A 21,333-nucleotide genomic window follows, 5' to 3' on the forward strand; every position below is an offset into this window, starting at 1 on the left:
TGTGCGCCCGCTTGTCAATCAGTGGCGGGTCCCGGGTTGGGGATCCGTTCTCCAGTGCTGGTATGCGGGCGGTGTCCGATGTGAGCTGCCACTATCACATTCAGACCACCGTTTTGCCGCAACCGCACGGAGCCTCGGATCGCCTCCCGCTGTGATACAGGTTTAAGCCGCGGCGTCTAGGAGTAGTACGCCGGGGGTTAGAGCCCGTTTGACCGGTTCCAGGATAGTGCTGACGTCAAGCACTGCGTTCCTGGCCGGGGGTGTCCAGTGGCGACTGGCACACGCTGGTGAGGCAGAGATACGGCTGTTGATAAATCACAATAATATATACATTGGTATGGGGGGAAGGGAGTAGGGAGTCACAACAAGTTGCTGACGGGTCAGCGTACGCTTCGCTTATGGGAGCTTCATCAGGACCCACCTGGAGGACGCGTTCCGCTGCGCTCGCCATGCTTCGGGGTGGCGTGGATAGTGGTGGTGTTTTTGGAACACATTCACACCTGCAATATCATAAAGCTGACACAGTAAGGTTGACATGTGTTAACTAAGAACTGTAATTTACTTAAATAATTAAAAAGCATACTGATAATAAGAACAATGAATCAAATTAAAACAGTAAAACATTAATTAGTAAAAAATCAGTTAATCATCCTTAGGGAGGAGCGTAAGTGCTCGCAGTATGCGATCAAATGGGTTATCCCCACCCAATGTCTTTCTCCACATAAACTCCTGCAAATAGGATTGGAGCATGTGGCGTGCTGTGCCTCTTTGGCGCTTATTGCGCCATTTGCATGCGCCCCAAAGTCTCTCCACATTCTGGGTATGAACCCCTGTGGAGGGGTCTATGAAATTGAAACGATGATTTACTTGGGCATGTTGATAACCTGCAAGTTCCAGCTGTTCAGTGCTGTAACGCCCTCCAGCAGTCCGTGTAAATAGTGGTGCCTGGCTCTATATTGTCAGTTATAGCCGCCATCAAAGTGCTGGCATCACGCCTGGGCACCATGGTGAGGAAACACTTTCCAGTTTCTGCTGTGGTAACGTACGGCCGACATTGCTCTTCCTCTTCACAAACAAACTCTCATCGATTTCCATGATGTGGCCTGGACCGCCGATACGGCGCTGTGGCTGCGCCATGAGGTCCATTGTGCAAGCCTCCCTCATCCATCTGTTATACAAAACAGCTGTTTTTTTCGATATGTCCAGCTTTGGCTCATGAATAGATAAAGCGCATCAAGGTCACAAAGGATAAGCGGCACCCTGGAAACCAGTGGGCTGCTCTGAGGCTCACCTTGAGCCGGCACGCTTTAACATGGCACCGCCACATATATTCCTTCACTGATAGGCGCATAGCGTGCCCATTTGCACAATTCATCGTCAGCGGAAGGAGATGATGTTGTTGAAAGAAGTCGATAGCCTCCTCCTCCATCTGAGGCAAGCTAAACATATTAATAGATGCAGCCATTTCATAAACTTTTGATAGTTCACCAGCAGCTCTGAGGGATGCTTCCACTCCTGTCAGAAAATCACCTCAGAATGATTTCTGAGAGGATCTGACAGGGGGCGGGAACGGGAGCAGTACTGCAATCGCATTTCATGCTACTATAACGTCATGCGATGCGATTTCACTACGGTCGTGTACATAAGGAAACTGGGCGCCCTGCTAGGAAACAAGTACCCACTTTTACTAGTAATAATAAAGTTTACATACACATCAGTTTAAGAATACAGTCAACATCATAAGATCATGATGTGTGAATGAGCAGTCACCCGAGCAGCCACGAATGATTAGATGAGTGTCGAACTACGGCAAAGTACTAGAAGAAGCCGGGAGGGTGTTTCCAATGCTGACATTGCCAGTCGTCTTTGATCTGCTGACTTCCGGCTTCTGCTAGTATTTTGCTGTCATTCACCACCCGTCTAATCATTCATGGCTTCCCGGTTGAATGCTCATTCACGCTAATAAGAGTAATGTCTATTTAATGTTAACTGAAAGTCTGATATATAAAAGTCATAACAATGTAGCATATATACTTTAGGTTAAAAAAAAAAAAGGTTAACTGAAGAACCCTGGAAAAATTACTGCAAATCACTAATGAATCAAATTACCCATAATTCCGGAAGTCCCCCATAGGGATAATGTTATTACAATCACTGCGTTGTAAAATAAACTAAGTTGCAGGTTTGGGATGGTCTGCTGGGGCTCGGACTGCCGTCCAAAGGCCCTATCACCTCCTACAACCATGAAAATGAACATTTTAGTGCGCCCAGAGGTGCAGAAGGGGTCACTTCCAGACTGCGTTTCACCGTAGCCAGAAGTGCGTTCCATTAGCTGGAAGTGGGGCGCCAGATAGTCCTGCACTGCAGATATGAGGAACAGTGCCTCTTGCTTATGTTCCATTGCAGCCTGGAGGTACGTTCCAACCATACTGTCGATATTACAGTGGCTGATTATTATTTCTGGTTAACCCCATTAATATATACATATTTACAGTATGTGATGTGCTCATTCTAAATAACAGAGTATTTGCTTACCAACGTGATTAGCATATTACAAATTGGTAGCCTGGTGTAAATAGTTATGATCCCTAGTGTGGAAGAAGTGCCTGATAAGTACATAAAAATTAAACCATAAATAAACATAATAATTAAACTAAATACCTTTATCACCTAAAAGAGTGAACCTAATTAAATCTATAATAAGATACTAGGCTTAATAGTGGAGTGTTAGTTCTTAATAATTTTTGCTGCTATAGTAGTACTTAATAGTGCGTATATGATAATTACATGTATTAATAAATTAGGGCATGATAGATAAATAATAGTCATTAATTAGTGGTGCATCTCCTATATATTTGGCTACATCTGTCACTCAAAGTGGGTGTCTGTGTCTATAACGCTCTGTTCCTGGACTTTCCTCTTAATGGCCCTTATTCTAATCGGATCGGTACGGCCCGCGTGCGGCCGTACCGCCGATGTTTTTACTCTGCACATGCGCAGAGGTGAATCTGCGCATGTGCAGCCCCCTTCGCCGCAGACGGATTTCGTCCGCCGCAAAGGGGGCGTATAGGGGCGTGAGAGGCATCATGCCCTCATTTCCCTATGTGTACGCCCCGCGTTTCATGGGCGTTCCCATGCAAACGCGGGGCGTACGCATGGTAATGAGGCCATGACGCAACTCATGGGGGCGGAAAGCTGACGTCGCCGGATGTCAGCTTTCAGCCCCCATACAAGCTACCACACGGACGATTGTCCGTGTGGTCTCAGCTTGCGGGAGCTGCCGCGGCGTGCGGACCTGCCTTCGATGGTCGACGACCATCGAATGCAGGGGGCAGCTCCCACCATGGTGGAGGCGTAGCCTCCACCATTTTTGGCCCTTATTCTAATCGGATCGGTACGGCCCGCGTGCGGCCGTACCGCCGATGTTTTGACACTGCACATGCGCAGAGGTCAATCTGCGCATGTGCAGCCCCCTTCGCCGCAGACGTATTTCGTCCGCCGCAAAGGGGGCGTATAGGGGCGTGAGAGGCATCATGCCCTCATTTCCCTATGTGTACGCCCCGCGTTTCATGGGCGTTCCCATGCAAACGCGGGGCGTACGCATGCTAATGAGGGCATGACGCCACTCATGGGGGCGGAAAGCTGACGTCGCCGGATGTCAGCTTTCAGCCCCCATACAAGCTACCACACGGACGATTGTCCGTGTGGTCTCAGCTTGCGGGAGCTGCCGCGGCGTGCGGACCTGCCTTCGATGGTCGACGACCATCGAATGCAGGGGGCAGCTCCCAGCATGGTGGAGGCGTACGCCTCCACCATTTTCGTGCGGATCGCCAGCCGTCCGTGTACGGACGGCCGTGGCGATCCGTAGGGTGGGCGGGGTTTCGTCTGGTGCGGTCGGAGCCGCATATGCGGCTCGACCGCACCAACCAGAATAAGGGCCAATGTGTGATTGCCTTCATCTGTGCTGAACACCTTTCTGAGAAATTAACCTGTTTAAAACAGGTGATGGCAATCATACATTAAGGGGAAGTCTAGAAACAGAGCATTGTGTCCCTCCTGGAGAGGGTCATGTTGGGAGGTATGTGACAGAGAACCAGCCCAGTGAGCCCACAGACAGTGCCAGACACCCACTGCCTTCCCATGTTGCCCAGCACTGCTACTCCACAGCCACCAGGTGAGCGCCCCCCTCCCGCGATTTGCGGCAAAACCTCCCCCCCCGCGCGCCCCCCCTCCCGCGATTCGCGGCAAAAACACCCGCTCCCCCGCGACCCCCCCCTACCGCGATTCGCAGCAAAAACACCCCCGCGACCCCCCCTCCCGCGATTCGCTGCAAAAAGAACCCCCCCACGACCTCTCCCGCAATTCGCGGCATAACCACCACCCCGCGACCCCCCCCCCCGCGAATCGCGGCAAACCCTCCCCCGTGACCCCCCCCCCCCCGATTCGCGGAAAAAACACCCCCCGCGACCTCCCTCCCGCGATTCGCGGCAAAAAGAAACCCCCCGCGACCCCCCCTTGCACGATTGGCGGCACCCCCCCTGCGACCCCCCTCCCGCGATTCGCGGCACCCCCCCCCCGCAATTCGCAGCAGCCCCAGGATTAAATGGCACATGCAAAACACTGACATGGCTATGGTCGACAATGAAAAAGGTTGACATGAGTTTTTGAAGATTTATTTTTCATTTTTTTAATTTTTTCATATTCATTGTCATGTGTCGACATGGACACCAATGAAGTGGCACACTTATGTCAACATTTACATGTGTTGACCTTTCTGTGTTGATTTTTTCTTGTGGCGATTCGCGTCACACCCCCCCGCAACCCCCCCTCCCGCGATTCGCGGCACCCCCCGTGACCCCCCACCTCCCGCAATTCGCGGCAACCCCCCACCGGAACCCCTGTGAACCCCGCCCTCCCGCGATTCGCGGCACCCACCCCCGCGACCCCCCCTCCCGCAATTCGCGGCACCCCCCCGTGATTCGCGGCAGCTCCAGAATTAAATTGCACATGGAAAACACTGACATGGCTATGGTCGACAATGAAAAAGGTTGACATGAGTTTTTGAAGTTTTTTTGTCATTTTTTGAATATTTTCATATTCATTCTCATGTGTCGACATGGACACCAATGAAGTGCCACACTTATGTCAACATTTACATGTGTTGACCTTTCTGTGTTGATTTTTTTCTTGTGGCAATTCGCGTCACACCCCCCGCAACCCCCCCTCCGGCGATTCGCGCCACCCCGGCACCCCCCTGCGACCCCCCTCCCGCAATTCGCGGCAACCCCCCACCGGAACCCTCATGAACCCCGCTCTCCCGCGATTCGCGGCACCCACCCCCCGCAAATCGCGGCACCCCCCGCGATTCGCGGCAGCCCCAGGATTAAATGGCACATGCAAAACACTGGCACGGCTATGGTCGACAATGAAAAAGGTTGACATGAGTTTTTGAAGATTTATTTCATTTTTTGAATGTTTTCATATTCATTGTCATGTGTCAACATGGACACCAATGAAGTGGCACACTTATGTCAACATTTACATGTGTTGACCTTTCTGTGTTGATTTTTTCTTGTGGCGATTTGCGTCACACCCCCCCCCACCCCCCCCCCCCCCCACAACCCCCACTCCCGCGATTCACGGCACACACACACACACCTCCCCCGCGATTCTCGGCACCCCACCCCGTGACCCCCCCTCCCGGGATTCACGGCACACCCCTTCGACCCCCCCTCCCATGATTCGCCGCAACCTCCGCCCCGTAACCCCCCCTCCCGCGATTCGCGGCACCCACCCCCGCGACCCCCCCTCCCGCAATTCGCGGCACCCCCCCGCGATTCGCGGCAGCTCCAGAATTAAATTGCACATGGAAAACACTGACATGGCTATGGTCGACAATGAAAAAGGTTGACATGAGTTTTTGAAGTTTTTTTTTTCATTTTTTGAATGTTTTCATATTCATTCTCATGTGTCGACATGGACACCAATGAAGTGCCACACTTATGTCAACATTTACATGTGTTGACCTTTCTGTGTTGATTTTTTCTTGTGGCGATTCGCGTCACACCCCCCCCCACCCCCCCGCAACCCCCACTCCCGCGATTCACGGCACACACACACCCCCCCGCGATTCTCGGCACCCCACCCCGTGACCCCCCCTCCCGTGATTCACGGCACACCCCCCGCGACCCCCCCCTACCATGATTCGCCGCAACCCCCGTAACCCCCCTCCCGCGATTTGCGGCAACCCACCCCGCGACCCCCCTCCCGCGATTCTCTGCAATCCCTCCCCTCCCGCGATTCGCAGCATCCACCCCCCCACAACCCCCCCTCCTGCAATTCGCGGCACCCCCCGCGACCCCCCCTCCTGCAATTCGCGGCACCCTCCGCGACCCCCCCTCCCGCGATTCGCGGACACCTAAGTTGCAATACAGGGCATCTTTCATACAATTCTAACCATATTTCTCATATACAAACGTTCACAAATTAAGGGGGCGCAGCCCCTTACGACGGTGTGAAGAGCGCCCGTAGGGCGCGATGAATCACCTAGTATGTTATAATCATGTATATTAGCAAATTAGTGTATGATATATTATTAATAATAAGATTCCTATATACTGTAGCTGAAAAGGGTTGGTCCACATAGGGCTACTAGGCTTACTATTAGGGTGTTAAATTAATTATACTGATCCACTGAGTCTTCAAATTCACTACTGAGTCTGTAACATCACACTGGGCAGTATTTAATGAGCATTTTGGCGATGTGCAGCGAATCCTGTTTAGAATTGGCTGCACATTCGCCACTGCTCGCCGCGTTCCGGAGCCTCGCCGGCTCCAGCATTCAACGAGTCAGGGGCTCGCTGCCCCTGACCGGAAAATTTTAACTCCTGCGGCGATGCCGCAGGGAGCCTGAGGACGGAGGCAGGCAGGGAGATGGAAGTCTCCCTGCCTGCCCCAGAACGTTTGTGGGGGGGAGGTGGGCTCCCCGGGAGCCAGGCAGCACAGGCTGCCCCCCGGGGGTGCCAGCAGGGGACCAGGTATATTCACTACACCCGATCATGCATATGTAATGATCGGGTGCAGTGAATATATGAATATCTAATAAGCGGCTCGGCTCCCGGCCCCCTGCTGGCTGGTCTGTTTAAAATATATATATATATATATATAGTTGTAGAAAGCGCTCGGCACTCCTCGTCAATCGATGCAACTTGTGCGGTGCCTTTTGCTCCCAAACAGGGAAATATGGAATATATAGTAGGTCCAGGCACTCGCATCAGACAATCAATTTCAGCAGAAAAAACCAGAATACAACAGGTATACGGTGGTCAACGTTTCGGGTCCTTGACCCTTTATCAAGACATGTCTTGATAAAGGGTCAAGGACCCGAAACGTTGACCACCGTATACCTGTTGTATTCTGTTTTTTTCTGCTGAAATTGATTGTCTGATGCGAGTGCCTGGACCTACTATATATTCTATATATATATATATATATATATATATATATATATATATATATTTTTTTTTTTTTTTTTATTAAATATATATTCATGTGCTTACAGCACATGAATAAAAATAGCATGCCCCTCCTCGGAATAAAATTCCTGATTTTTTGACACCAAATGTAAAAAACAAAACACTTTATTTTAAAAGTTCACATTCCACTTCACCATAAAAAGATAGCGATTGCTACTCGGTGAATCATGGCGAAAAAAACCTTGAAATGTATTCGCCATCTGGTCATTGAATAGGGTGATTCACCGTTTTAGTCAAAAATTCGCCTTACAGCATGGCGAATCAGCCTCATTGAATACCGCACAGAAAACAGCATGGTAATGATTGATAAACAAAGTACTACATATGAACACAAATGTCTAAATCTCAAAATACTGACTGTTAAGATCCCGGGAGTATCCCCGAACCAACACCCTAACTCCGTTGCCTCTGGCTGCAGTTAGCGGACGCATGCGGTGCTAGGCTTCACCTATAATAGCCGCGTTCGAAGGAGCTGGTTACGCCGTCTCCAACCCCGATGCCACCAGGTCTTATGGGAGACAACGCGTCCGCCAAGGCAGAGGGACAGCAAGGGGAAAACTACCTAAAACCACACGTGGGATGGGGAACCCCCGGAAGCCCCAGGGGAGCAACAATGCTCAAAAAGATGACACACAAAAAACAAACTGCACTGGTAAATTTGGTGGAACAATTACACAGTGTGGGTGCAACAATGTGCAGGGGTAGAATATAAGAATAACAATATAGCTAGGTACAAGGGTAACCTTGCAGGGAGAACCCCTGACTTATCTGTGATGCTGGAGCAAGCTGGAGAACTCAAACAGTTCCGACAGGCAGGAGATGCAGGGAACCAGGAACACAACCTAGGCTGACAGGGCAGAACCAGGAGCTATAACCGGCATCTGTTCCCAGCAGATGCCGGCTATTTATTAAAAAACTCGCGCCCTGCCGGCTGGTGACGTCAGCCGCAATGCGAAGGACGGAAGTTCGGGTCTTTGCTAAGCAACGCCCGATGCTTCCGCCCTGACATCCACCAGAAGCTGGGAGAACATGGCGCCGCTGTCACAGGACAGCTCCGGAGCTGTCCTGTGACAGTGGTGCCCCCGGAGTCCGCTGAGACCCTTGGCGGCGCCTAACACTGACCATGATTAAATTTGTAAATAATGGGTCAATATAAACATAATGGGTCAATATATACATGATTACAAAAAAGCCACCATATACTGACCATGATTAAATTTGTACATAATGGGTCATTATAAACATAATGGGTCAATATAGACATGATTACGTTAAGCCTTTTGAGGTATTGGGGTATTTAAAGAATATCCAGAATGACTTTCTTTTAAAGAGGGCCAGATCTCTATCACCCCCTTTGCTATCTATTTTATATGTTTTAGTATGGAGGTTTTAGTATTCTTTCTATACATTTGCAACAGTTACATTTGTTACAAGCTCTTTCACCAGACCCATTTGGAAGAAAAGTTCTCAGATTTGTATCAATCCTCTTTTTTAATTTACTAGGCTCTAGCATACTTTTCAAATTGGCAGCCTTTCGGAAAAACAATATCTGGTTTGGTTGGTAAATGAGGCCCTAATACAGGGTTCTTCAGGAGTAGATGCCAATGAGATCTTAGGCATTGTGCAATATTTCCGTTTCCTGGTTAAACCATGTAATGAATGGCCTGAGTTGTTTCTTTTGGTTCCTAGAAGTCATTTTTACCTTCAACAGGTCTTCCCTTTTTAGCCCTTGGTTGATCTAGTTTGTTCTTTGTTTCATCATATCCTCTCTCCACAAGCTGTTCAACTAATCTCCGGGATTGTGACCAGTAGACTTCCATTATACTGCAATTCTTTCTTGGATATAAGAATTGTTGTTCTTCCATATTGGTAGAAGGCAACTCTCTGAAAGTTTGAAACTGTTGGCATAGGTTCTTTAAAAAAGGTTTGGTACTTGTTTCCTAGCACGGCGCCCCCAATTTAGATCGTAGTGCATCTTATACAATCGCATCGCATGCAATATAGCGGCATGGGATGCGATACGATTTTTTATTGTACAAGCACCTTTTTTATTGTACAAGCCCCCTGATGGGTGCTTACAATGTTAAATGCACCCCCATTGTCAACGCCACCCCCAATATCAACGCCAACCCGAAGCGTAACGAGCTCGCGAGGGGAGGCGGTACGCGTCCTCTGACCTTTTCATACCCCCACTATCCACGTTGGCTTTTAGATAGCGAGTTGATTTTAGATAGTGTGGCAACCCATAAGCGTGGCGAGCGTACACGGATTACTTTACATGTATTCCGCGTGCGCTCGCCGCGCTACGGGTTCGTATTCCGTGTACGCTTGCCACGCTTCGGGCTCGAAGGCTCGCTGCGCATGCCACACTATCTAAAATCAACTTCACACTGAGGCGGATAGTGGGGGTATGAAAAGGTCAGAGGACACGTACCGCCGTCCCTCGCGGGCTCGCTGCACTCGCCACGCTTCGGGTTGGCGTTGATAGTGGGAGTGGCGTTGACAATGGGGGTGCATTTAACATTGTAAGCACCCATCAGGGTGCTTGTACAATTAAAAATCGCATCGCATGCCATTTGCTGGCATGCAACGCTATGCGATATTTCATTGTACAAGCACTCCTGTTAATTTAACGGGAATATCGCATCGCACACCACTAAGAACGGTATGCGATGGGCGCCGTGCTAGGAAACAAGTACCAAAGGTTTTATTATCTGAATCCACTTCAAACTTGACCTCTAGATAGTCGAATTTTCTCGGATGTTGTTTAAATGTGAATTTCAGATTAAAATCATTAACCTGGATTTTAGAGGTAAATCTTATGTCTTCTTCATCAGTACCATTCCAGATGAAGATAAGGTCATCTATGTACCTTTTGTAGAAAATTATGAGGAGACATTTAAAGTCTTATGTGGAGTAGATTCATTCTCCCATATAGATATTAGCATACAATGGAAAATTATACCCCCCATCACCCTGCCCTGTTTCTGTATATAGTATGACCCACTGAACTCAAAGTAATTATGTTCTAATATGAAACTTATGCCATCCAGACGGAACAACCTTTCCGAGACTGATTTGGTACCTTTAACGTGCGATATAGATGTGTACAATGCTTGTAATCGATAGTTAGCCATCATACCGAGGGTCTCCATTCCAAAGTCAGAATCTCCCTAAGAAGGCATGTGGAATCTTTCAGGTATGATTGTTGGGTTTTAACATAACACTGGAGATTCAAATAGACATAGTGTAAAAGGTTGAAAGTTAGAGAATCCACACCCACCAGGATCAGCCTTCCTTATGCAGCTTCGGTAAGTGGTAAAGCGGGATCCTTTGTTTGGTTGTATACAGGTATTTGTATTCTTCTTTTAAGATTACCTTATCATGAAGTGCCTTAGGCCCTTATTCTAGTTCACTCTTAGAGGCAAATTCCTTCTTAAATGGACAAAACCATGTGCACTGCAGGTGGGGCAGATATAACATGTGCAGAGAGAATTAGATTTGGGCGAGTTATTCTTCAAAGTGAGATCTATATTGCAGTGTAGAAATAAAGCAGTCAGTTAGTATCCCTGCACTGAAACAAAATAACTCTCCCAAATCTAATTCTATCTGCACCTGTTACATCTGCCCCTCTGCAGTGCACATGGTTTTGTCCATCTGAGAAGGAATTTGCCTCTAAGAGTGAACTAGAATAATGTCCTTAGTGAGCAGGTTTTGTAGTTCTTCTTTGTAGATGTCAGTTGGGTCAGAGGTCAGTCTTAAATAGGTTGTATGGTCATTAATTTGAATATCTGCTTCTGCAACATACTGTAGGCCGTTCAGTCCATTAGGACTTCTGCTCCCCCTTTGTCTGCTGTTTGAATGATAACACTTTCATCATTTTAGAGTTGAGGTGAAAGAATTTTTTTTTCATCCAATTTCTTCACAGTACAATTATTGTATACAATTTGGACTAGATTGCATAGCATCATATTGCATAGGTTTTGCAATGCAATGAGATGAGATCTAGTACAAAAAGTATGTGCAGCACATACTTTTTGAGATGTGCGATGAGATGTGTGATGGGAGCGCGCATCTCATTGTATCCAGCAATTTTACAGTGTATGGGCACCTTTATACTTTTAAACTACCTTACAGATTCAAAAAATATGTCGATATGACTACCCCTTGATTCAATGGGGTAGTCCTTGGACAGGGGAGCTACCAGGTGTTTCCTCTGTGATGTTATTTTTGTATGGATTCTTCATATGTTGCTGTAGAGAAAGATTACGAACCAATTTGTACAGGTTGACAAATAGCTCAAATTTGTCGATGTGTTGGTTGGGCGTAAAATTGAGATTTTATTTAGTACCGCGACTTGGGATTCAGAAAGATTCTTCTTAGAAAGGATGATGACGCTACTTCTGAGTGGTCTCTTGTCTGGGTGGTGATTTTTCTTTTTGGAGAGTTGACTCCCTCCTCTTGGTTCTGGTCTCTTAGAACCCTTTTTGTCCCTTAAGGTGAGTCGATGTGTCTGTAAAGTCTCTGTTCTCCCTGAGATCTGGGGAAGAGTGAAGGTCTATTTCTATTTGGGGATGGAAGTTTTCGTGTCTCGTAACGGTTCCTGTAGTTGTTTCAATGGTAAGAGGAATACCAAGTTCTTATTGCCTGTCCTTGACGGTCAGAACTGGATCAATCATTTATTTATTTACAGTTTCTTATATAGCGCAGCAGATTCTGTTGCGCTTTACAATTGTTGACTGTTTTAGAACAAACTGGGTAACAACAGTAGGAGGGCCCTGCTGCAAGCTTACAATCTATAGGGCCTTGTTATTCTCATAATCCACTAAAATGTCTTTAGTTTATGAGTCACAATATTGTTCTCTAAAGTGTCTAGCTTGTTTTGTAGATCTATTACGTCCCTTGTGAATTCTTCATCATTTTAAAACTTAGATAGGACCAGCTCAAGTTTGCCAACTTCCTCTTCAATAGAGAGGAGTTTTTTCTTTCTCTCATTGATTATCAACACTAATGCTGGGTACACACCAGGACGACTAGGGCCCGATCCCCTCAATCTAGATCCAATTCCGACCAATTGGATGTAGATTGTGTGGTGATTGGGCCCTTTTCTGTCCTGGTGTGGACCGATACCGATCCGATGCGCGGTCCCCGGGTCGGTCGGTCGTTATTCAGATCCTACCTGCTGCAGGTAGGATCTGAATAACGACCATACTGCCGGGTGCAGGTCGCCATTGGATCGGTCCCGCTCACGGTGCACATCGTGAGCGGTTCGAGACACCCCCAGCGTCACCGTGAGCGGGTCAGACGAGACACTGACGACCCGCTCACGATGTGCATCGTGAGCGGGTCGTCCTGGTGTGTACCCTACATAACAGCTTAGCGGCGCTCTCATGCAATATTTTATTCCAAATTTTCAGAAATTCATAAGTATGTGCCCCAATGTTAGGAGTCTTATTCAATCGCAACCCGTTTGGGACTCAGCCTACTTCAAGGTACTTTTTCTAGGGTGATTAAGTCATAACATCCCTTTAGTTATTTTGTGGCCAGTTTTGCCATATGATTTAGGGGATTATAATAATCATTATCTGCATCCTGTTGCTCCTCTGGAAAGATAGACTTACATTTTATGGTCCTACTTTTTCTGTCTTTAAACAAAGTCATTTTTACCAGCTTGCGAAATAACAAGAATGGTACAAATACTAATAACATCCTAATTTCACACTAATCATAGGGAATATGTAAGTCACCCAGTATCCTCCAAATCCATTGTTGGCAGAGATCAAAGACAAAATATACATAACATAGAAGGACCGGCACCCATATGGTGGTAACCTATAAAAGTCTGTATAATAATCGACAACTCGCTCCCAATTTGTTTATTGAAAGTTTATAAAACGTAATATTGTTTCACATCAATTTTCATAGATTCTTCACAATTGCTTGAACCAAGTCACAGTTTGTACAAGAAACCAACGCGTTTTGTCTCATAGAGACTTAATCAGGGGTGTTAATGCAATGGTTGAAATAAATCGGCATAAGTAATTTGCAACAATAAGAGCAAACCTTAACATACATGTTCGTTAAGCACATTAGCATCAAATTACAACATATAAACATTACATCAGAAGAAGGGGGAAGGGGAAGAGAAGAATGGAAATGGAGAAGAGCAGGCATCTGATAAACAATATCAAATCCAACGTTGGTGTAATTATTTTAAACATACCTTGATCAACAGCATCTAAAAATAATTGTCTCAGTCCCTGTCTTGAAATCATTTGGAACAAGAAGTACAGTATTTAGGACTTTCTGTATTTTCTATATTCAAATACCCTAATGAGATATCTTGAGGATGGAACACAACTCAAAACACAAAATGCATTTATGTTTCATATCCCCCGTATACACATAGCGTGAAGGTGATTTTAAACAATACTTTTAATTAACACTTGCCCGTGTGGATGTCTGTTATTGCTCAGTGGAATTAACTTTACAAAGACAGTAGTGTCAATGTGGCTGTACCAGCATTAGACCATAGTGCTGGCGGTAATTTAGCAGTGGGGCACTTGGCATGGGTTCCTTTAGCTATAGTGTCAACCATCCACAGGTGGATCAGTACAGCTGCAATTCCTGGGTAAGTACATTCTGAAAAAATAATGTGCCTCCACCCCAGGAATAATGAAAGAAATAATATTGTTCATAATAATAATAATATTGTCCATAGAAACACAACAGATAATCTTGTTATGCCAAATTTAAATATCTGGCAAACAGGGCCTGGTGGGACCTGAAGTTCACCTGCAAAAATATTTTTTAAAACCCTATTAAAGAAACAGTACTTTCCCTGAGATAGTAGAATACAAAGTATATCAGGATCTGACAGTAATGCTAACTTTATATGTTCTGTGAGTGAGTGTTTGCCACTGTGAAATTTTATGTCACTTTGTAAATAAATAATGATGATCTTGGATATATGGCATTGTACTGCATGATATCTGCAAAGCTATATATACAATAGATATATACAAAGCAAAAAGCACGTCCAATTAGCAATTTTAATCTGTGCATGGACCGGGCCCCTGAATAACTTTTGGTATTTCTTTATTTTGTTTCAGTTTGATCCCAGACCCCTGTGTCTGATATATACTGTACATATATGTAATAAATACATTGTACTGTATGTCATGTTCTGTTGTTTTGCGGTTTGGTCTGCTACACATTTAATGGTGGATATGTCACAGTTATTTAATTTGCAGATAATACAGTTTTTGACATTTGTAGAAGGAACAAGATCTTTAACAACATTTGTCATTTATTATGCTTCCTCATTTAATATACATCTCCCTTTGTTACCAAGTTTTTCATAATATTCTGTTTTTAAAACTACATAAGGTATTTTGTGATCTTGTTTACTATTTTAGATTGTGAATGCTAGAAATCAGAATCATTTCATATTTCTCAATTGTTTCAAAATAATTTTTGAAGCATTAAAAACCATACTGAAAAAAAGGTTGGTGACAATTAATAATTGACACCTAGAAAGCGCAGCTGTACTCCAACTTCAATAATTCTGCAACACTTCTTATTACGCTATACTTGCATTTTTTTTTTTTAAATGGGCAATTTCACTTTTTCGGAATACCGAATCCAAGATGAACACTCAACTGGGATATAAGTTTCTGTTTAACAGATGCCGTGATTGTAATATTATTGACACTGCTTTGTTTCTCTTTGTAACAAATGGACCTAAATATGTATGTTCTAAACTCATAACTTAATATATCAGACAATGTTTTACTTATGATATATATGTTAAACAAATGTTGTCAAATTTATTGCAAGGTGAAAGTACAATAAAAAATAATTATAAAAAAAAAATGGGCAATTTCATAATCACAACAATGCATAAAAATAGACGAACAAGACATACTGTACAACATACAGTATAACATAAAATAAAATCCTTTGAGGCAATCATATGAGGCAGTGTTATAGTGTCTCTAATAAGGCTTATATGGCTTAAATTCTGATTCTGAATGTCTCTTTAAGAATGAGGCAGTATAGGTATAATTACCAGTCCCAGTTAAAAGTATATGGGGTCTCCTCTGGATCTTTGAAACAACACAGTTCCTTTTTCTGAGCTCGCTACCTCCCTCTACTGAGGGGGAGCGCTCCAGGAGCTAAGTGTCCAGATACTTTTAGCGCTTATTAGCCCAGATTCGGGGACCACTTCTTGATGTAATTACTGGTGACCGGATTACATGGGGCTCCACAGTGGAGCCCCAGTAGAGGGAGGTAGCAAGCTCAGAAAAAGGAACTGAGTGATAAACCAGCACTACTAAAATTAAAGTCACAATTTTTCTTTCTTTTAAAAACCATACTGAGCTTAATTTGTGAAGATATTTTCTCAATTGACAATTATTGTCCGACGGCACATGATCGCACTGTGCATGTGTAAATCCTTTGAAAGTCTGCTCACAGTGAGGATTTCATTGCAGAGTGATTGACAGGAAATTACCATTTAGAGGATTGGCGGTAAAAATGCAAATGTGCGATGGACATTTTTGAATAGGCTGTCAATGTTCATCTTGTATGCAGAGAAACATGACATCTGCACCGCTTCTTCCGCCAGTCTATGTAGCCATAGATTTCCTAATGCAGTCAATGATTCCCTTTAATACATATAGGCAGCAAACAAGTATAACATTTCAAATGAGTAGCAATAGCTGTGAGGGGCGTCTTTTTTTTAATTCCTGGGCTAACATTTGCAATTCCATAGCCTAGAACAAACTCGGTCCTCAGGACCCCACACAGTGCATGTTTTGCAGGTCTCCTCACAGAATCACAAGTGAAATAATAAGCTCCACCTGTGGATCTTTTAAAATGTGTCTATGAGTAATGAATGCACCTGTGCACCTGCCGGGTGACCTGGAAACCATGAACTGTGTAGGGTCCTGAGGACTGAGTTTGAGAATCCCTTGCCTAGAAAATCGCAATTGTATTAGCATACATAGAACCTGAAGAACTTTCAACTTTCTTTAACCTTGTTAACTATCTAACAGTGTACTTATGTTTCTACAGGCAGGACAAGCTGAAGGTTCACATGCGGAAGCACACAGGAGAGAAGCCTTACCTTTGCCAGCAGTGTGGTGCCGCCTTTGCACATAACTATGACCTGAAAAATCACACTCGTGTGCACACAGGGCTACGTCCTTACCAGTGCCAGGCATGCCATAAAACCTTTGTGCGTTCTGATCACCTACACAGACACCTAAAGAAGGATGGCTGCAATGGGATTCCCTCCCGCAGAGGGCGCAAACCCAGGATTCGGGAAGGTTCTGCTCCTCTCCCTCCATCTCCAGGGAATGGCAATGGACCTGGAGAAATTCAAACAGGGTGCCTCAGTGTGGCCATTGGTGACACCTCCTAAAGAAAACCAAAAACACATACTAAAAATCTCAACACACACATATATATATATATATATATATATAAATTATTATATATAGTTATATAGATATCAAAGTATATTTGGGGTTGCCTAATTAGCACTATCCTTATGGGTGGGATGGGGTTTGAGAGTGAAAACTCAGCACAAGGGACCAGGGAAGGGAATTGTGTTCCTCCAGTGATTACAGGAGTTGGGGAGTGTTTGGACAGGATGTATGATGTCTTTTTATAGGAGAAGAACAAAGCTGGATAACGCGTACACGGGTAGGTTGCACTTTAATATACCTGCAAAGAACAGGAGTCACTCTGAGATCATGCCTGTCCAAATACTTTGACCAAACCAAGGTTTATATTTGCAAGATACTTGCAGCGCACATTTAGACCTTATATTATGATGTTCAGGTATGAGATGCATTCCCCAGAATGCTTAGGAGGTTAGGTAGTGTACTGGCTAATGTGTGATTTGGAGCACATGCTTAAACTAAACTTAATTAGATTAAAAAATGACCCCTAACTTCCACAATATTGACTCCGCCATTGTGTCAGAGATTACAAGTTTAAGGACCAGATGCACTTACCTTCAAAAGTGATAAAATGGAGAGTGATAAAAAAAAAAAAAACAGCTCCTGCCTGACATTTTTCAAACACAGTCTGTGGCATGACAGGTAGGAGCTGATTGGCTGGCTGTTTATCACTCTACATTTTATCACTTTTGAAGCTTAGTGCATCTGGCCCTTAAGCTGCCCATACACACTGCTATGCGTGCTGTCCCGATGTGTGCTTTGAGGTGCGCGCTCCCGCGGCACCTCATCGCACAGTACAAAAAGTATGTGCTTGCACATACTTTTTGTACTTAGGTTTCATCACATTGCATCGCATTGCATACACAACGCATGCACAGGCAATGCAATGTGATCCCTGCCTTTGTAGCCCACAACGCACGCCCGCATCGGGACGTGTATGGGCTGCTTTAGTTACATTAATGCAGGAGTACTATCTCTGGGCATGCGTATCATTACTGAAATCCAGTAGTATCTCTTTATTATTTATATGTGGCGTTTGGATACTTTCTGAATAATATATACCATACCTATTTTTCTGTTATGGGAGCAGCCTGCCTATTGCTGTAATTGCTGCATCAGCTTAATGCTTTTTTTTTTACTTGATGGTATTTCATACTATTGATTGTAGTTATACTTTAACCACTTTGTTGAAACATTTGTAAGCACAAATCATAAGCCCCAAAAAGTATTTTAAAAGTGATAACTTTAACCCCTTCAGTGGTGTTTTTTTTTTTTAGGTAGAGCTTTTAGGGGGGAGCTCTCCCTAAAAAAAACAACCATTGTCTCTCCAGGGGCTGGGCAACGCTGCTGAGAAATATATCAGCCACTGCCTGGCTCTGCCCCCGGCAACCCGGCTGTGTGCGGCGTGACATTGGCAAGCCACTTTGTACACAGCCGGGGGGAAGGAGGCGGGGCCGGGCAGCCGGAGCTGGGCAGCGTTTGAAGCTGAGCTCAGCGTTAAGCCTAGCGATCAGCTCAGCGGTGCTGCCCGGCACTAAACAGCGCAGACAGTGGTAATCCAGAGAATTTTCTGGGTTTGCTAGTCTGGGCACTGGAGCATAGCCTGGAAAATTTTCATGAGTACCACTAAAGGGGTTAATGGCTAAAAATCTAATTTTGCAGTTTAGTACACTGAAGTTATGAGACCATATTGTAAATACATTTCTATTATAAAAAATTTATTTCAAAGTTGCTATAGCCATTAAAGCCATTCACATATAAAAATGGATTTATATTTTTTCCACTATATGCCATCCATTACCACATGGTTTCAGCAGGCTAACACACAATTTATATTTTTTTTTTCGTGAAACAGGAAGTCTTTCTATAATCATTGCTGGTATATTTTAACACTTCTTCCTAGAATATGTTCCACTGGACTTGTCCATTATAGATGCTTAATAGTCCAGGCCAACACTAACCTGGCTACAGGACCTTCAGCAGTTTAGGCGAGTAATGGTATTTTTTTTATCATTTTACAGGTACATTTTGTCATAGAAAAAAGCACTGCCAGCATGGTACAGCAATTTATTAAGTTATAGTTTTCCAAATATATTGATACAGTTTAGTTAGTGCAAATACGATGAACACCAGTTAATACATAATGAAATATGACGGGCTCAAAAGATAACTTTATAAATGTAGTAGGTTGGCTAGCTACATTGGAAAGCATTCAATAATATGTGTAATTATGCAATAAAACAACCATAGTAGTTAAACACTTTTATTTAGCCATGTAACCAATACTTGGTTACATAGCTGACATACTATGGCAAATGGAGGCATGAAAACATATGCTATCCAACTGAATGTGCATTACTGTAGATCACAGGTTCTCAAAGTTGGTCCGCAGGACCCCACACAGTGCATGTTTTGCAGTCATTAATGAATGCACCTGTCGGGGGACCTGGAAAACATGAACTGTGTCGGGTCCTGAGGACCGAGTTTGAGAACCAATGCTGTAGATTATACACCATTTCGCACATAACTGTACTGTCTATATCGGACATTGCTGATATTGGTACACAATATGAAATGAATTCTTCCCACAAAACCTTAAAACCAGATGTAATCACGGTTATGAACTGTATTCAGCTTTCATCCCCTAATCAATAACATCTTAGTGCTAAAGACAGAGAAAAAGAGAATTGATTTGGAGTTCTTACTTGACTCAATAGGTTTTTGACATTTAAAAAAATAGTAATTATTTTAGAAATGTATATTCCATATTTATTTAAAAGCTTGCAGGGATTTTTTAAAGAAAATGTTTAAAAAAAAAAGTGTTTCATTCTTCAAAAAAAAAAAGTGTTCCATGGCATGTTATAGCACCATACAAAAGAGTAGGGGCTAATTCAGGATCAGTTGCAGTTTTGCTAAAACAGCAAATTCGCATGAAAGGGGTCACCATTCATAGAAGTGATTACTGTGGAAAAATTCACAGACTTCCCCAGCACAGCCCCAGCTCTGTGTCAGGATCACTCCCCCATACACTAGCATGTGGAGAGCAGTTCACAGAAGGGTGGAAAGCCTAGCTTTGGTGTGCAAAATAAAATTTGCCGCTTTAGGAAGAAAAAAGCTCCTAATGTGAGTCTCTGGCCCTTTCTGGGACCCCAGCCAATCAGGTAGCCAGGGAGTGTGGATGGAAAGTCTGTCCCTGCCCTGGTGAGAGAGGTTCCCTTAGTGTATGAAGTAAAGTAAATCCGGCATATATATATATATATATATATATATATATATATATATATATAGATAGATAGATAGATAGATAGATAGATAGATAGATAGATAGATAGAGAGAGAGAAAGAGTTTCATGAAAAGCGTCACTCCAGGGCTTGTTATAGACTTGAAAACTTTATTGTGTCAACGGCGTTTCGGGCCTCCGCCCGTCACGGGCGGAGGTCCGAAACGCCGTTGACACAATAAACTTCTTTTCACGTCTATAACAGGCCCTGGAGTGACGCTTTTCATAAAACTCTACATTGGTGCACCTGAGTACAGGTACATAGGAGCTGGCACCCAGGCAAGTTGACTGACCCCGCGCACAGTGAGTGCCGGTCCACCGATTGGTATATGTATATATATATATATATATATATATATATATATATATGCCAGGTAACATCAGAATTCTTAATTCCTGCTTTACTGGCCCTATTTTACACAGCCAGCTTGTATATCCCCACCACTACTCTGTCCTGTAGCTGCTTATTTGTAAGTGATCTGGCAAATTTTGACCCTGCTGCATTCACTATCCCAGTCAGCTCGTTCTCCTCCACCGTCTGCTTTGTCTTGCAGTCATACATGTGTAAGTGACCTACCATATGTCCCAGGTCAATGCTGACTGCCTGCTGATGGCTAACTAACTAACTTGGCTAACAATTAAATACTGCGCTCATAATATCTGGGTGCATAAGGGTCTGAATTACCATAAAAAACAATGTAACATAATAATATCACTTTATTAAAAAATGTATAAAATGTATACAAAATATATATACATGCAAAATAAAAAAAATAAAAAATATATTAAATAACACATACAAAATATAACTAATATCATGTAATAGTATTCCTGTGTGTCTTCACATCTGAGGCATAATATTTCTATAATATAAAAATCTTTAAAAAGTCTATAGACCCTAAAAAAGTGAATAAGATCACACTTTTGTATTACTGCAAATAGTTCACAATGTGGTCAGTGCTAGATGATATTGCTCCTTAATTGGTGTGTAGAAGAAATATAACCACAATCAGTGAACAATTAAAACTGGCATAATTACATGTGCAC

The 21,333-nt window shown here is 44.1% G+C and overlaps 1 protein-coding gene across 4 annotated transcripts in view; it reads left to right on the forward strand.

Moving 5' to 3' along the window:
- The window catches only part of ZBTB7A (zinc finger and BTB domain containing 7A), a 61,739-nt gene extending 44,162 nt beyond the window's left edge, over positions 1-17,577 (forward strand). For all 4 annotated transcript variants that reach the window (XM_083179369.1, XM_083179370.1, XM_083179366.1 and 1 more), the window contains exon 3: positions 16,614-17,577. In XM_083179369.1, the coding sequence (XP_083035495.1) occupies positions 16,614-16,962 (349 nt within the window). In that variant the 3' untranslated portion in view covers positions 16,963-17,577. The remainder of the gene's footprint in view (positions 1-16,613) is intronic.
- Positions 17,578-21,333: the final 3,756 nt, after the last annotated feature.

This window comes from Crinia signifera, chromosome 1 (genome assembly GCF_055691185.1).
Source record: "Crinia signifera chromosome 1, ASM5569118v1, whole genome shotgun sequence".
Lineage (NCBI taxonomy): Eukaryota > Metazoa > Chordata > Amphibia > Anura > Myobatrachidae > Crinia > Crinia signifera.